General features: G+C 45.1%; 1 protein-coding gene and 1 long non-coding RNA gene across 2 annotated transcripts; both read right to left on the minus strand.

The window, feature by feature from the left end:
- Positions 1-2,888: 2,888 nt before the first annotated feature.
- Positions 2,889-5,688, minus strand: LOC139839268 (uncharacterized). The gene is made up of 3 exons (XR_011756897.1): positions 5,232-5,688; positions 3,727-3,788; positions 2,889-3,590 (listed from the first exon to the last, which is right to left on the minus strand). It is a non-coding gene; the product is annotated as an uncharacterized lncRNA (long non-coding RNA).
- Positions 5,689-5,746: 58 nt separating this feature from the next.
- On the minus strand, positions 5,747-8,786 carry LOC127296268 (protein NRT1/ PTR FAMILY 8.3). The gene is made up of 5 exons (XM_051326302.2): positions 8,604-8,786; positions 7,960-8,065; positions 7,462-7,679; positions 6,811-7,376; positions 5,747-6,725 (listed from the first exon to the last, which is right to left on the minus strand). Exons 1-5 carry the CDS (start codon positions 8,649-8,651, stop codon positions 5,933-5,935), a joined length of 1,731 nt encoding a protein of 576 aa, XP_051182262.1. The 5' UTR covers positions 8,652-8,786; the 3' UTR covers positions 5,747-5,932.
- Between the last annotated feature and the right edge of the window lie 9,594 nt (positions 8,787-18,380).

Genomic DNA, 18,380 nt, shown 5'->3' on the forward strand with positions numbered 1-18,380 from the left:
TGTACTGCTAATGCCGCGGAACTAAATTGCTTGCACCTGTTCTCCTGTTACACAAGATAGGCTGATAAAAGTCATGGAAGTGGCGGAGCCACTTTTTTTAGGTAGGCGCAATAAGTTACTTCCGCTGTCCTAAAATATAAGACCATGTACTTGGGTAATAGAAAGGCAATTGTTCTGGGCAAGATAGCAAAGAAAAGCAACAAAACAAGCACAACTAACACACAAGCTGATTAACCGAGAGGTGGATGGATGGAGTACTGCGAGTATGCATCTGCTATCTCTTTTGCTTCGCGACGGATCTTTGGAACTGATTTGCATTATTATTGGGGGTAATAATAAAAATGACTATGCGAGGTCTGACAGATAAGCAATGAAAAGAAGGGAATTTATTCCCGTTCAAAATTGGGCATCGGCATTAACAATGTGGCTCTGACGACGGAGGGAAGGTCCAGAATCGGGAGGGATGCAGCCGTACCTGAACTGCTACTGGTCGCCGTCCGGGTCTACCGTCTGCAAGACCTAGTCGCCATGGCGGACATCGAGGTCGCCGTCTCCTGATGGCGGCGCCGTCGAAGATGAGGTCGCTGCCTGAAGGCTGCTGCTCCCCTGCCGGTGAGTTCTCCAAAGTGCGAGCGCGCGCGTTGAACCGTTGATTCGACGCCAACGGGAGCGCAGGAGGAGGAGGAGGCGAGAGCGCGGCGGCGGCAGGGTTCGGTTTTGGGAGTGAGAGGGTGTGACCACTGACCAGTCGTCAAGCTTTCTCGAGAGGCATCTTCACCGTGTTTAGAAAAAAAAATTCAAGATGTTCGAAGAAAATATTTAGTATGTTTACAAAATATTCATAGGTTTGGTTTTCTGTTTTCTTTTACATTTTTTCTTTTTTAATTTATTTCATGATTTCGCAAACTTGACCATATTTTTGAACTTTGTGAACTTTTGTTTTAAAAATCTCTTAATATTCAACATTGAGTTGAAAAAATCATGGGTTTGAAAAACTATTCAATGACAAATACAAAGTTAAAAAGAAGATATGAACCAGTACGGCCCCAAGGGCTTGGACATAGACATAGGCAATACAAAAAAAAACGAATATTGGTACCCCTCGTCAACGACACCGCCATTCTACTCCGCCTCTAGTGGACCGTCCCTACCCCGAAGGAGGGTTCCTGTTCTCTGTTTAGGCCTTTTATGTTCCTTTTTCGAAATGATGATGTGGCAGCGACATCCTGAGGTAAAAAATGATAGTATCCCTGCTCTATCCTCACCGCGGTGGTGCATCTGTGTATGATAGTTATGTGTCAGGGTGATCTCGCGGGATCCTATCAGTTTTCGTGTTTGTTGTTGTGGTGGTTTTTGGTCAAACTCTTTCAGTCTATAGGTTGTTCCTTTAGGGCCTTAACATGATGACACTCTACTTTTCTACTACAACAAATTCTACTATGACAAGTTTGTTCGGATCCGGTGATGGAGGGGCGAGAACTGTGGCGTGTCATCGGCTCACGCTAATGTATGTAGTCTTCTTGGCCCATTTGTAATTATTAGTAGTTTTTGAACACTTTGTACTATAGTTTAGTAGTGTAGAAGTGACACTGTCGTCAAAGCTCCTGTTGTTCAGCGGCCATGCCTATGCAACGTATGCCGTCTTATATATGGTTACAATAAAGTGCATGGGATTTTCTCATGTCGACGTCAATTTCTGAGAAGTGCAACTTCAGTTTAGACATGGAACTTGAAACTTTTTTGGATTCATAAAACTTGATGAAAATGCAAATTAATACAATTCCTATAAGTAAAAGATTTAACATGTATCTACGGGTTCCAAAATAAATGTTGCGTTTTTCTAGATATATATCCGTATCCATACATTGGAATGCTTCTAGACAAATTTATTACTAGTAGAAGGCACGTGCTTTGCACGTGTGCGTTGCTATACATTTGTATGTCACTTTGCATACATTTAGATTCAGGATGGAAGGAAATATACATGGCTTGCTAATACACCTATATTTTGCATAGTTCCTCGGATATTTATCTCTTCAAGCAATACAGTCGCATCTTATGTATATTGTACTCTCTTCAACTGATTTATCAGCATTAGTGAAGAAATATCGGTGTTTGCAGTAAAATGACCAGGTATTAAATCAAGTTTGAAGCCCAATGGATCAATGTATGAAAATGATCTGCCCTCTGGTTTTCTCTCTCTTTGTTTTTGAGGGAGAGAGGCACTTCAATTATCATCAAAAGAGTTAGTTATGTCATGTATCACCAGCTCATTTAGAATTACAGGGACATGATTCAGCCAGGTTTCATTGATCCCCTAAAAAACCTAGCGCATTCGCCATCTTATATTAATTCCATTGTAATATTGTTGTCTTCAAAACCATTTAGTCCATTCTTCTAGTCAATCTCCCTGTATAAACTTTTACAACAGCTGTGTTGTGGTTGTTATATTCCAGATCAGAGGGACATGAGACAAGTTAATGACAAGTTCAGACCCATTTCACGGGTCGTCTTTTGCTCGGATGCTTTTGTTGTATGCTAAAACGGAAAGATGATGCATGTAAATTTGAATCCCAATGGCAGGAAAAAAAAGGATGTGCCCAAGTGTATGCTATACTGAAAAATGAATGCTAACTGCTAATCCAATAGTATAGTACCACTACAAATTTGTTTGGTCTGCCTTCCTCAATGACCAAACCCAGTTGAATAGCTCTCTTTGGGTACTCGTTGTGTTAACACAACACAAAAGGAATATTGACGTTGCTAAAACAGCTTTATGAAATCTGCTCGTGACCAAAGAGATTTAATCCACACAGAAATCCAAGTGAATCTGACATGAGAAACGTACAAAAAATTGTATGCATGTACTATATCCTCACTTCCCTAATAGTTGTATGCGATTCTAAGAGGTTAGACAAATTATTCTATTAAAAAGGGAACATATTTACACAAGACTTCTCTTATCTGATGACACATAGTTTTTGTTTACAAACAATGCACGATAGTCAGGTTTTTTATAGAAAGCTGGAACAGAAACACCATAACCAGCTACAATCACAATAAAAAGGACTAAAACATCAACCATAAGCAAAAGGTTGCAGGTTCTACTTCTAGATTACAAGAGAAAGGCCATGCACAGGCAGGGGCAATCCCACATTCAGACAAAGAACAGCCAGGCCGGACACAAAGTTTCTTGCTTTGGTTAGTCACGAAAATCATAGTGCAGTGCCATGGTATGTACATGAATTAAAACCAAAACATCCCGGTAGACAATATTTTTTGTGCTTTTTCCTGATGGGTCAATATCCTTATTTTTCTTTGCAAGTATTGGAGTTGTTTGTCTTTATATCACTCTATACAAAGCAACATAAAGTTGACCATGTGAGTACACCGGCTCGGGAAGATATACACCAACATTTGGGATTGTTTGACCTTGAGCTTTGTTGATTGTCATGGCAAAACTCAGCCGAACAGGAAATTGCCTTATTTCAAACCTGAAGGGAAGTACATCATCCTCCAAAGGATAGAGAGGAATTCGTGGAAGGAACACTCTATTGGCCACCAATAACTTTTGCATTAATAGCATTCTCCTGTGCGTAAACAATTAGAAGGATTAAAATTACGAAGCAAGATATTCAATCTGAGCATTTGCGGTGGCAGGCCATTATGTTCTACTAAGGGCATGTACAACGGGGCGCTTATGCCCAGGTGCTAGGAATAAATTACCGGTAGTTTCTTGCTGTTCCCGGCCATTTTTGAAGCATCGATGCACAATTAAGAGTCCGGCGCTGTGAATAACAATGCAAAATATGTTAGCTAGGCTGCCGGCGCTTGGCTGCGTGGAGTAACTGACTCATTTAGCGCTCGGGTAAGAGGCTAGCAGTGTACATGCCCTAATAAGAAAACGTCACAAGAAAAGCAATGCTATGTCAGCCTATCCCGGTATAATTAGGTGTAATTGGTATCTTCGCGATATCAATATATTCCCTTTGTCGAAAAAATGTCAGATGCTCATGGTTTGGTCTAAAACCGGCTAAACCAAGAGCCTAGCCCGTACTACGCCAGGTTTATCTCGGGTTCGCTGGTTCTCGGATTCAAACGTCGTGCGTAAAACTTTAGCTAGGTTGAGATGGGCTCAATCCTGACGAAACCATCCTACCCGTTCAAAATCAACCGCAGTCAGCACAATCCTGTCGCACCGGCACTATGGCACAGCAGAGAACGATCTAGCGCCAGCGCCAAGCTGTGACGAAGACGGAAGAGTGTACTGCTGAGGGCGTGGTGGAGGCTGTCAGACATGACTTGCCTGCTCCTCGGTGACAGGCAGACGTTTATTCTCCTCGGCGGCTAGCAGCCATTTTTTTCTCGTCCAACGCCATTGTCTCGTGGCCATGTGCGCCGCCGGCGCATCATCCATGAACCACTAATCACATGCCATGCATGTCCTCCAGGTAGTCATGCCGAAGCATGCAGTGGCTCTTCTCGTTGCGGATGTCGAACGCACATAGCCGGATCAGCGCCACGAGCCCACGAGCCCACGAGCAACCCAGTGAGTGCCCAACGCAGGCCATGGCTTGCTCCGCTAGCGGACCTCGTATTAGATGCCAATGTTGGCGTCACCGACTGGCACGAGGGTCGATGGCCAGACCAGAATCAACTGTTCGCCGCCGGGTCAGACGCGGCAACGGTTGCAGTCTAGCAGGAGCCGGCCATCAGGATGGTGCGCTAAAAGATGGACGACGCGTCCCTTACAGCGATTTATGCATGTCTCCTCTTTTAGCATTCAACCCGTGCAAAAACCAGTTACCCTGTGCAACCAGTCCGCACCAGGCCGGCATATAATCTCCCGTCTAAACCAAATGAAACTGTGGCACGCGGCCTGTGTTGAAGAGCCAATGGAACACGTCTTAGATGGGGATTGCACATGCTTAATGCTATGGAGTCATTTTGCTTTCCGGTAGCATTGCCTTTTGGTCTACCAGCGGATAGTAGTTTGGACAATAAGACAAGCACCTTGCGTGCAAGAATAACCCGATTAATCCAAAAAGGACAACCAGACCAATCTACTACTCTTGGGTGCTAATATAGTGACAGTTGATCAACATTAACAAGAAGAATCACGTTTGCAGCAATCTCATGCAAAATAATTTCACAAAACTGACAAGCAACGGGAAAATATAGGGAACCAAGAGAAGGAACAACTTAATTATGAGACTGGAATCGGTAGGCACCAGGATATTTCGAACTTGACGCGAGCTTGCTTGCAAGACGATGGTGGCGGAGCTGCAACGTGGATGTGAGAGATCTGGACTCTGGAGATGGTGGTGCTGTGGAGTGGACGCGGCGAGGGGATGGAGTGATGGACCGGTGGGAGTGGTGGACTGGTGGTGAGTGACGGGCTAGAGATTTTCTATGGCTATCAAAGGCTCAAAGCTGCCAGGCGATGCTTCACATTTTGCTAGAGGTGGCAAGATCGCAAAGGACAGCTCTGGAGCAATCCAGAAGGCTCGACTGATTCACATGCGAGATGGAATGGCGGGACTGGGCGGGGTAGCGAATCCGGACAAGAGCAGCCGTTGGATTGAGTGAAATCGACGGCTAATAGTGAAATTATTTTGCCAATGGCGGGTGGACAAGGGGAGAGGAAGGTGGATTCAAATGTTCAAAAAATTGTGTACTATAGTAGTAGAGATACTCCGTATTTGTTTTGAAGCAGAGGTGGTAAATATATGTGTGACTAATTCTCGATAGACTGAGAAGAAGTCAAGCGATGTCACTCTCATATTTAAACTTGCAAACTGGACAAAATTAAGTTGCAACTCGACTCGCAACAGAATAAAATCTAGAAGCATTTCTACGGTTAAGAAACATTCTCGGTAGAAATATACAACTGTCTCAAGCCATGAAATAAAATCTAGAAGCATTTCTACGGTTAAGAAACATTCTTGCACTTGTATCTCTTGGCACAGCAGATGAAAACCGCCAGATTTAGCGAGCTGAGCGCAGCGATGAGCCAGAAGAAGCAGTCAAGGTGACCCTTGTTGAGGTCATCGGGTATCCACCCGGGCTCGCTGCCCCTCGTGGTGACGGTGGACACCACCGTCACGACGAGTGAGCTGAGGTAGCTCCCGAGCGACACTGTGAGGAGCCCCAGCGCGGTGGAGAGGCTCCGCATCGACTCCGGCGCCTCGTTGTAGAAGAATTCCGACTGGCCGACGCACGCGAACACCACGCTGGCGCCGACGAGGAGGTATTGCGGTATCTGCCACAAGATGCACATGGGCGCCGCCGCCGTCCGGTCGAGCGCTAGACGTCGCGTCTCGACCACCGCCGCGGCCGCCATGACCAAGACCGACAGGAACAGGCCGATCCCGAACCGCTGCAGCTCCGAGAAGCCACGCTCGTTGCCGGTGAACCTCCTCGCCGCCGGGGTGAGCACCCTGTCGTAGAGGGGAACGAAGAGGATGACGCTGACGGCGTCGAAGGAAGCCAGCGACGCCGGAGGGATGGCGAACGCGCCGACCGAAGTGTCCATCATCCTCCCCTGCTCTAGGAACGTCGAGGAGAACTGCGCGAGTACGGAGAAGAAAACGATCCCGGTTGCCCAGATCGGGAGCATGCCGATGACGATCTTGAGCTCCTCTACTTGCGTCACGGTGCAGAGCCTCCATGGATCAGAATAAAGCTCTTCGGTGTAAGAGATCACCGCAGCCTTGTCCAAGAAACTGCACCAGGAAAAACATGCAACCAGTCACATAATTATTAGGATCAGCAGCCATGTCGCATTTACAGATTCAGATAGCTAGTTACCTGAGGACTGGTGTGTGCTGCAGCTTCTTGGTACCGTCGTCCGCCATTGATGTATCCTTGGCCAGTAGCTCGTGAAGAAGGGAAGCATCACGCGGCAAACGTACATTCCGCTTCAGGAACGCCGCCACGACAACCTGGGAAACTCTTGCCAGCGGGCTTCCGAGAGGCTTCTGCACTCTGTAGGAGCTGGAGCCGAGCAAGAAGCTCCCGATAGACAAGGCGATGAAGAGGGTCGGTATCCAGAGGCCGATGACCCACCCGCAGTGGTCCTGCACCCACACGACGACGGTGCCGGAGACGAAGCTGCCGATGTAGATGGAGAAGAAGAACCAGTTGAAGAAGGAGCTCTTCTTGAGCCTCTCGGCAGGGACGCCGTCGTCGAACTGGTCGGCGCCGAAGGAGGAGACGCAGGGCTTGATGCCGCCGGCTCCGATGGCCATCATGTACAGGCCAAGGAAGAAGACGGCGGACTGGGACGAAGACGACGACGAGGCGTCCTGATGCAGGCAGTCGAGCCCGGTGCATGCCGCTGGGATCGATGCTGAAATCGACATTGCAGCCATTCCCTTTGTGTTGCAAAAAGAAAGAAAACAGAATTATTAGCTAGCTCCAGTGATGGATGCAACATCACGTGTGTGCTAATGTGCTTACCATCAGGTAGACTGCGAAGAAGGCCAGCGTCGTCCGGTATCTTCCCAGATAGGAGTCTGCCACGATAGCTCCGACGAGGGGAGCGATGTAGCAAGTCCCCTGCCAGTTGGTGTAGTTTCTTGCTGCCGAGACATTGCTCTGCCGCAATATCGTCTTGAGGAAAGTCACCAGGTTGAACTGGATCCCGTAGTACGCTAGCTCCTCGAAGCATTCAGTCACTGCAATGCAAGTCAGAATACAGATGAGTAGTATGTCTGAAGCAAATCCCAAGAGGATCCTCTTTATAATATAATGGAAGGATCATGATCGTGATTCATGCGAGGATCGCAAAAAAATGGGAAAAGTGTGAATGAACAGTACAAAGAAACAATAGTGAGGTTCATGGCCAAATCATGCATTTGAGCAGTCTGAAGTCTGAACACAAAATTTGGACAAGTGAACTGAAATATAGTACGCCTGACATTTCTCTGCCAGATTAAAACTTGAGTCTCCACTTACCTAAGATAAACTTGCATGCTTTCCAACTGCCCGTACGATTCTTCGTTGTAGGAGCTGGAGTTCCTTTAATGTCAACAATTTGGTCCCCTCTATGTAGAACTGAATCCTGTAATAAGACAAACCTAATTTTCTGTAGTAAACCATTTTGGGCAAAACCATGAAACAACTGTTATGCACTACATGATAAAAGAAAGTAGCCTAGAATCAGAATATAAATAGCAGGCAGATATTGGGGCCAAGTCTAGTAATGCTTTTGTTGACTGCGATGTTGCCAAGCACGCCATCCTTTTTCATTGGACAATGATCATGAGAGACATCAGTATTGCATCAGGAATGTAACAGGCAGAATTTTGCAGATCTCAGCACAGCAATATGTAGCCATGATGCGCTAGTCTGCAACAGCAAAGGGACGAGAGATCCATTTGTTTCCAACATTTCAGTGTCCAAGAACAGATACAGATATGAAATCCATATGCAACCCAATATATGTTACTTTGGGATACTTTGGGCATCAAATGAACGAGGGTCTCTCCAAATTTAGGAAGATACCTTTATGCTTGCAAATACTTTCGGAACACGTAAAAAACAAACAATTGATTTTAAAAACCAGGCTACTAGTAGATTTGAACGTAAAAGAAACTGACCTTGAGAAGTGGTTCTTCCAACTGCAAGTTTTCCTTGAGAGACGCCATGGTGTGGTGCAGTCGATCCCCAGTCCTACAGCTCGGTAGAAGCAACACCAAACCGTGTAAGAAGGTTCAACACAAAGGCACGGCACACCTCGATTTATATAGATCTAACGTACGAATGCACAAGGTCAAATTTCCATAGTACAAAATAACAAAAAATAATAATTTACTAGTACTAGCGTATTGTGCTCCCTTGGAAAGTTTGTAAGCTCAAAATAAAAAGGTAACCATTTTTGCGTCCATCTTTAATTTAAAGTGCCATTTGATTCCCTCTTTAAAGTTGCAATTCGTAATGATGCAACAACGTTGCTTGTATGTACTACCTCCATCCCAAAGCTTTAAGGTCTATATTTTTTTTCAGAAATTCAAACTATGTCAAACTATGTCAAGTTTGACCAAGTTTTTATAAAAAAATATTAACATGAAAAGTACAAAATCAATATCATTAGATAGATAATGAAATATATTTTCATATGGTATCTACAAAATATCATATTTGTTCATAGATTTTTCTAAAAGTTTGATCAAATTTTACTTCGTTTGACTTTTCAAAAAAATATAAGCCTTAAGACTAACCACAATGGAAGTATCATAAGTATCATGTATGTCATATTGGTAAAATCTGATGTGGCGCACCAATTAATGAGGTGAGAGATGGGAGTGGAATCATAATATGATACCGTATCATAGCACGTAAAACTAGAAAACTTAATGGCAAACACATCATGTACACGAATTTGCATTGAGATTCTACAAAACATTATATATGATAATACTATGATACTATCTTATAATACTACACCCATAATGCATAGTATCATATGATTTTTTTTGTATCATAAGAAAAAAATCTTATGATACTATGCATTATGGGCGTAGTATCATAAACTAGTATCATATGCATGATACTAGTGTACGGAGTATGATACTTCCCATTATAACTAGTCTAAGCCTTGGGATGGAGGTAGTAAACTATTCAACATCCCCTAGTTTTTCTACACTAGTAGAAACAAGGGCTTTTATCCTGTCCTCGAAAGAGCTTTTGCACCGGATTTGGCACAAACCGGTGCTAAAGGGGATATTAGCACCGATTCGTGCGGTCTGGACGTCCAGGGGGCATTAGCACTGGTTCGTGTGGGACCTTTAGCACCGGTTCGTGCTAAAGGGTTGGCGTCAGCCGCGAACCCTTTTGCACCGGTTCGTGTTACGAACCGGTGCTAAAGGTCTACCTTTAGCACCGGTTCGTAACACGAACCGGTGCAAAAGGTTTTTCTGCTCCCCACGCACCTCCACCCACCCCCCGAATTGCTTCTCTAACGATTCGATCGGCCTCCGCCTGCGCATAGGTCATCTTTACTTCCCACTCTTGCCTCATGCTCTTGACATGCTCGAGTGTGTCAGCGATTTCGCGATCCTATCTTTCGAAGCGGTCCATCAAGTTTGCAGCTTCTGCCCTTTCATCCATTATTGCGGCTGCGGTATTGGCGAGCTTCTTGGCTGTGGCCAGCATTTCCTTTCTCGTGACCTCTAAAGCCTCCGGATCTGCGGCGTCGCCCGAGGTTATGGGTTTGTTAAGAATATCCGAGCGATAAACTGCATCCATGCCTGCTTGTGCAACCATCTCTTCAGGTGACAGGAGTTCCTCCGAGGAAGAATCCCTGCGGGGTCGCTCCCGTGACATTGGAGATCCTTGGCGGGATGGCTGAGGGTCGGATTGGTTGGTTGCCCCTTCGATCCAGGTTCTCCTGGCGCTGCTACGGTTGCAAGGACTTGCTTAGGGCCGGGCGGAGTCGACTTCAGGCTGATCACCGAAACCGTACTCCCTAGCTTGCGGTTGAACTCGTCGAGTATCCATGGAGGGGGTATCTCCGAAATTGGGCTCAGATTGCCCAAAATCGACTCTTCAACCGGAGTTTCGCTTTCTCCGACAAAGCTCAGCCTGATCCGGATCCGCGTCGTTTTCCGGTGCCTCTACCGCTCAGGACCAGCTCCGTCTTCTTGAGGGGCGGTTCCGGCGGTATGGGCCAAGAAGTGTACGAAGTGGCACTGCTTTTTCTAACACCTGGGAGACCCAGGCGGATCTGCATTGGTCTTCCACCGTTGTTTCCTGCTCAGGGGCGGATTGGGTGGGCTTTAAAAATTCCAGATCCGAGGCGGAATCTTCCTTGGGAAGCTCCTGCATCTCAGATCGGATCTTCGCGACAGCGTCCAGCTCTGCGGCGGTCGCGTCTGCGTTACTTACCAGTGGGTTTCCGTCGGAATCGACGGTTTTCCCGATGAAGATGTGTATGCCGCCAACTGGGACGATGGAGAGCTTGACAGGGTTTGTCCTAGCCGGAATCCAACACTCGTCCGGAGGGACGATCGGCAGATTTCCGGCGTAGAGGACGCGCCCCACAGCGATGGTGTCGTCGTAGCTTCCCATGGCGGAACCCTCCCGGTTCCGGCCTCCAGACGCCGCAGGCCCCACGGTGGGCGCCAACTGTCGTTGCCTAATCGACGGTACCCCGGAGGAGGGATCCTCACGAGGGGGAGAAGAAGTAGGGGCCATAGGGCGGAGTGCACACGGGACGGTGGTACGCGATTTACCCAGCTTCAGAACACCTGCACGATGACAGGGCCTACTGCTGCTTGTCTGGAATTATCTGGGCGCTTTCGCGATATTACAATGAGTTGAGGTTCTGCCTCTAGGGCTCCCGGGATCCGGCTTATAAAGGCGCACGGATCTAGGGTTTACATGGAGAGTCCTACCCGGATACAGGTTTCCTAACTACGGTACAATGTCTTGCCGTGTACGCCAAGGATCCGCCCTTCCATCTACGTCATACCGGATCCGGGTCCCTTAATGGGCCTCCGTGGATCCGGGTTCCTCCTCAATGTCGGTTGGATCCGGCTCCCTACTCCTGGGCCGGACATCTTCCGTCAGGATCAACAGCAACTGGGCCGCCCGATGGGCCACATGCCTCACCACCATCTGTGGGCCACCCGGGCTTGCCGGATCTAGGCACTGTCGATGGTACACCCATGAAGTATACCCACAACACCCCCCCCCCCCCCGTGGATCGCCTTTTTTAACACCGTAAAATAGAAAAGAAAATGATAGAAAATTCAAAAAATAAATCTTTTGATATTCCTGTATGTTACACAACCTACTATTAGGGAAAATTAACAAATTTGAATTTCAATTGTTTTTAAAAAAAAGTTTGAAGAATGGTAAAACCGCATTAACTTTTACATACGACGTCGAAAAAAAACGTATAATATATCAAAATCATTGTGGGAAAAAGTTACATCCGAATTCACCGGGGTTTACCCGGTTAGCCAATTTTTAGATTCTCAAAATTCCAAATGAAAATATGAAACCAGGAAGATTTTAGTTTTTTCTAGAAATTTAGGATTTTATATATTTTTTTATTTTTTCAAAATTAAAATTAATAATTGCATCCTGCATAAAGATTACACTCTGAAAATTATAAGTTTTTCAAATTTTCAGGTTTTAGGTTTGGCAAAAAAATTAAAAAATTGAAAATAATTAAAAATAATACAAATTATAAAGTTAATGTTTATTTATTTAGTCTAGATTATTATTATATCATTACTTTTGTTTATTAAAAGAATTATTTGAAATTCGAACAATAAAGAAATATGACATCTACCGATATGTTAATAGGATTGATATGATACTACTATGACATACATGCGCGCGAAGCACTTGGATACATGATGGAAAGGAACTTGGAAGTTAAGCGTGCTAGTGCTAGAGTAGTGGGAGGATGGGTGACCGAGCGGGAAGTCTAAGCACGAGTAAGTAATTAGACTAGAGATAAGGGTAGTTAGATACTAAACTTGTGAAATAACTAGAATAATAGAAATTCTGAGAAAAAGGAAAAAAGAGGGAGTGAAAAATAATTTGAAATTTTTTTACGGTAGCGGGGTTCTACCGCGGCAGCGTTTTGGGACATTTTCCTACCGCGGTATACCCGATTCGAACCGGTGCTAAAGGTCCTCTCGCTCGGGCGCCCGACAGCCGCCACGTGGTGCCCCTTTAGCACCGGTTCGCAACTGAACCGGTGCAAAAGAGTGGGCCTTTTGCACCGGATGCTTTGCACCGGTTGGGCATCCGGTGCATATGGCCCTTACCAACCGGTGCAAAAGCACCATTTTCCACTAGTGCTAGCGGACATTTTTTGCATGAAATATTATAAAATGATACTCTGAATCACGATCTTCCCAGATTTAACCAAAAAGGAATGTAAGCCTTGCTTTCCGCATAATCTAAATCTGGGCTTATTTGAACATGTCCTTACTAAATCTCTTTCCAAACCCCGTTAGCAGATCTAGACTGACATTTTTTTTAAAAGCTGAACAGTACGTGAGTTGCATATTTTAAATTTTATTATAGAGTAAAGTTATTTACATATGAGGTGCTAGAGAGTAGCACCAAAGGACGCAAAACTAGCTATGGGATCAGCATATTTGTATCCAAAAGTGAGTGCTCCATTAATTGTGTTCATCAAGTCCTTCCATTTGCGAATCTTGTTGGAACTACATAAAAGGTGCGCGCGTGCGCGGTAAAATACCAAACTCCTATCACTACTAGTGCAAAAACATCAAGAAAATATGCTCCAAAAATGCACTCGCCACTCGTACCTTATAATGAGTCATAAAAAACATTTGACCACTCTGTTAGTAAATTTGGTTGAATAATTCTGGATAGAATTACCAATATACAATATCACAATTTTATTCGGATAAGTATATATATCAATTTTCATATCCACATTTGATTCTAAATCCAATACCACATTTGTTTTGTCTATTTTTAAAACGGATTCAGATATTTACCACATCCATTTTCATGTTCATCCAGATTCGGATATTGCCATGGCCATTTTCAATTTCCTGAATATGAATATTGCATAATTCAAATTATCTACTACTAGTTCTCACCCCTAGATGTGATATTCTCGTTGCGATTTGAAGGTGATGGTGGTTGCATGTTAGATCCATCGTATGTGCGGCATGTCATGGCACCAGATATCGTAATCTGATGGCAGCATATGAGTTTGGGAGGTGGCAGTTTTATTTCTTCGACAAAGACAACCACAATGATCGTATGGACGACGCGACGGTCGAATCTTGAAATAGTGATGACCGTCAACTCTGTGTTGTCGAGGTTGATGCGTTGATGGTGGTATGGGACACCCTCTTCTTGGACCCTAGGTAGAGATAGCTTCGACGATGAGCATGTTTAGTCCAGTGAAAACACAAGACCCCTTATCAACAATGTCGACACGTGTCAGACCCTTGTTGAAGGTGGTGGTTCGAAACCGACTTTGGGGATGAAAATTCTGAGATAAACCTATGGTTGACCTCGTCATCTCATCGACGCATTACGCCGATCCTTCTTGAAGGCTTGGCCTATAAATTATGTACATTTTGTACGTTATGGTCTTTTACAATTGAGTTAGTGGCGAGGCATACATCCTCAATTTTTTTCTTATTTGGGTCAGCTTTGTTCGGATTCGATGTCTAGTTTTGCATGTTATAGTATATGGTTGTCTACAACATCGATGGATGCCGGGGGTTACCCAACTTTTTTGAAAATAACAAATTCTTGCTGCACCCCCACATAGCTAAATAACAAAATATAATTACTGATAGTACGAAATGGTCTAGCGATTATGGTGTTTCATGGTATTCCACCCGTTAGATCTTTGTTGTATAGTTGTTTGTGATCTAGATCTCTTGGACCTTGAGCGCCAGAGCACGAGGTGAAATTAGAGTCTACACATAGCATCAACGAAGGCAAAGCCAGGATCAATGACTCAATAGAGTTAGGGTTAGAGTTCAGAACGAGGGGTATCGAGTCTTGGCATTGAAAGACTAGAACTATCTTACATGGCTTATGTTTCGAGTTGCCCGGAGTTTTAGCATCGGTTGGGCTAAAAACCCAGACTAAAGGGTGCATTAGCACCGATTTGAGCGGTCAGGATGTCGTAGAATCCGCAGGGTTTTTATCACCGGTTCGTAAGGCACCTTTAGCACCGGTTTAAGTCATGTGGCATGCGCGAACCCTTTAACACCGATTCGTGGCTCAAACCGGTGCTAAAAGTCCCCCTTTTGCACCGATTTAATCCACGAACCGGTGTTAAAGGATTCACGCCCATTTTTTCCTCTCATGCCTAGCCACCCCACCCCCCGCACAGAAAATAGGTCTAAACAAATAAACAAAAATGATAAAAACTTCAAATTTCAAAATCCTTTGACATGCATGTACCTCACCGAACCAACTTTTAGGGAAAATCCGAAAATTTGAATTTTGATATTTTTTTTGCAAAAAAGGTTGTTCTAAATTAAAAAGGCTATAACTTTTGCGTACGGTCTCGGAAAACAAATGTGTAATATATGAAAAAACTATCTACGCAAAATATTACATCCGATTTCAACGGCCGTATAGTTTGCACAAAATCTTGCTTCTCAAAATTCCAAAGGGAAATATGAAAGCAGGAAGATTTTAGATTTTGTCAAAAAAATTGATTTTTTTGAAATTTTAGAATTTCTGGTGATTATTTCAGTTTTTAATTATTTTGAATGTTTCACATTATTTTGGAATCCTGATTTTTTTAAGTTTTTTTTGAATTTTTTATTGTTTTTTTGAAATATTTCGTGTTTTTAATTAATAATTGAATTATGCATAAAATTATTTGAAATTTATTGTTGCTTATTATTACTTAATCATTGTTGCTTATTTTAAAATTATTTGAAATTCAAAAAATAAATCATGTCACTACGGGAAAAACAGGCGCTGCCGTGCGGCCTATCATTGCCGTGAGGCACCGCACGGCAAAGACATATTTGCCATGCGCCGAAAGAGGCACTCACGGCAAACAATATACGCACGGTAAAGTTAGAGCGGGGCGCACGGCAAAGTTCATGTGCACGGCAAACTCACCAGTGCCGCACGGCAAAGTTAATGTGCACGGCAAAGTCCATCAAATGCGCACGACAAAGAATCCAGGACGGCAAAGCCAATAAACGACGCACGGCAAAGAAAATATGGTCGGCAAAGGGCCGGGACGTTGCCGTGGGCCACCCTTTGCCGTGCGGCCAGAGAAAGTGCACGGCAAAGCCGCCTTTGCCGTGCGACTTCTTCTTTGCCGTGCGCCATACTTCATTTTATTTGTTTTTCTTTCTATTTTATTTCATCTAATACTTATTTTTTTTTAGTTCTACTTTTTGATGAATATTTATTAGTGTTAATTAAGACAATGTGCAATACAAAATTACTCTCCATGTTCATCCCCCACATATATCATCAGGGTTTCAGAGCAATTAATACGTACGCGCTTCGGAAAATCTGCTAAGTGTTATCGCCCAAATGTGAGGAAGGTCACACACCGGGGAGCTACTTTTGCACCATTAGACCTTGCACCACACTTTGACACATAGCATAGGTCCACATGCAAGATTTGGTGGGGTTCCGGTGCTCCGGCGGTCGTTCTCCCCCTCCTCCCCCAAAACAGCGGAACGCGTGCCCCGGCGGGTCTACCCCCCTAGATTTCTCCGCGCGAGGGTGCACCACTGTAACTTTTTATTCTTTTAGGTTTGTTTAGTACATATACACATGGAGAACCAAGATTGGGACCCTTTGGCACATATACCCGCAGCTAGAGCCATTATCACACGATCGACGGTGTGCCTGATCTACTAGTTAGGGTTAGGTGTAGGGTTAGGGCTAGGGTTTAGGGGCTAGGGCTAGGGTTTAGGTTAAAGGTAAGTATTTATGGTTAGGTATAGGTTTAGGGTTTAGGGTTAGGGTTAGGGTTTATGATGCATGGTTCTGCAGCTCCGGCGTCGTGGTTTAGGGATTTAGAGGGGTTTAGGGCTCGAAGCCTCCCTAGTTTAGGGTTTAGGGTTTAGGGGAGCTACTTTTGCACCATTACACCTTGCATCACACTTTGACACATATCATAGGTCCACATGCAAGGTTTGGTGGGGTTCCGGTGCTCCGGCGGTCGTTATCCCCCTCCTCCCCCAAAACAGCGGAACGTGTGCCCCGGCGGGTCTACCCCCCTAGATTTCTCCGCGCGAGGGTGCACCAATGTAACTTTTCATTCTTTTAGGTTTGTTTAGTACATATACACATGGAGAACCAAGATTGGGACCCTTTGGCGCATATACCCGCAGCTAGAGCCATTATCACACGATCGACGGTGTGCCTGATCTACTGGTTAGGGTTAGGTGTAGGGTTAGGGCTAGGGTTTAGGGGATAGGGCTAGGGTTTAGGTTAAAGGGTAAGTATTTATGGTTAGGTATAGGTTTAGGGTTTAGGGTTAGGGTTAGGGTTTATGATGCATGGTTCTGCAGCTCCGGCGTCGTGGTTTAGGGATTTAGAGGGGTTTAGGGCTCGAAGCCTCCCCAGTTTAGGATTTAGGGTTTAGGGGAGCTACTTTTGCACCATTACACCTTGCACCACACTTTGACACATATCATAGGTCCACATGCAAGGTTTGGTGGGGTTCCGGTGCTCCGGCGGTCGTTATCCCCCTCCTCCCCCCAAAACAGCGGAACGTGTGCCCCGGCGGGTCTACCCCCCTAGATTTCTCCGCGCGAGGGTGCACCAATGTAACTTTTCATTCTTTTAGGTTTGTTTAGTACATATACACATGGAGAACCAAGATTGGGACCCTTTGGCACATATACCCGCAGTAGAGCCATTATCACACGATCGACGGTGTGCTGATCTCTCGGTTAGGGTTAGGTGTAGGGTTAGGGCTAGGGTTTAGGGGCTAGGGCTAGGGTTTAGGTTAAAGGGTAAGTATTTATGGTTAGGTATAGGTTTAGGGTTTAGGGTTAGGGTTAGGGTTTATGATGCATGGTTACAGCTCCGGCGTCGTGGTTTAGGGATTTAGAGGGGTTTAGGGCTCGAAGCCTCCTGGTTTAGGGATTAGGCTTTAGGGGAGCTACTTTTGCACCATTACACCTTGCATCACACTTTGACACATATCATAGGTCCACATGCAAGGTTTAGTGGGGTTCCGGTGCTCCGGCGGTCGTTATCCCCCTCCTCCCCCAAAACAATGAACGTGTGCCCCGGCGTGGTCTACCCCTAGATTTCTCCGCGCGAGGGTGCACCAATGTAACTTTTCATTCTTTTAGGTTTGTTTAGTACATATACACATGGAGAACCAAGATTGGGACCCTTTGGCACATATACCCGCAGTAGAGCCATTATCACACGATCGACGGTGTGCCTGATCTACTGGTTAGGGTTAGGTGTAGGGTTAGGGATAGGGTTTAGGGGCTAGGGCTAGGGTTTAGGTTAAAGGGTAAGTATTTATGGTTAGGTATAGGTTTAGGGTTTAGGGTTAGGGTTAGGGTTTATGATGCATGGTTCTGCGGCTCCGGCGTCGTGGTTTAGGGATTTAGAGGGGTTTAGGGCTCAAGCCTCCCAGTTTAGGCTTTAGGGTTTAGGGGAGCTACTTTTGCACCATTACACCTTGTACCACACTTTGACACATATCATAGGTCCACATGCAAGGTTTGGTGGGGTTCCGGTGCTCCGGCGGTCGTTATCCCCTCCTCCCCCCAAAACAATGAACGTGTGCCCTGGCGGGTCTACCCCCTAGATTTCTCCGCGAGGGTGCACCAATGTAACTTTTCATTCTTTTAGGTTTGTTTAGTACATATACACATGGAGAACCAAGATTGGGACCCTTTGGCACATAT

Source organism: Lolium perenne, chromosome 4, assembly GCF_019359855.2.
Source record: "Lolium perenne isolate Kyuss_39 chromosome 4, Kyuss_2.0, whole genome shotgun sequence".
In the NCBI taxonomy this organism is placed as follows: domain Eukaryota; kingdom Viridiplantae; phylum Streptophyta; class Magnoliopsida; order Poales; family Poaceae; genus Lolium; species Lolium perenne.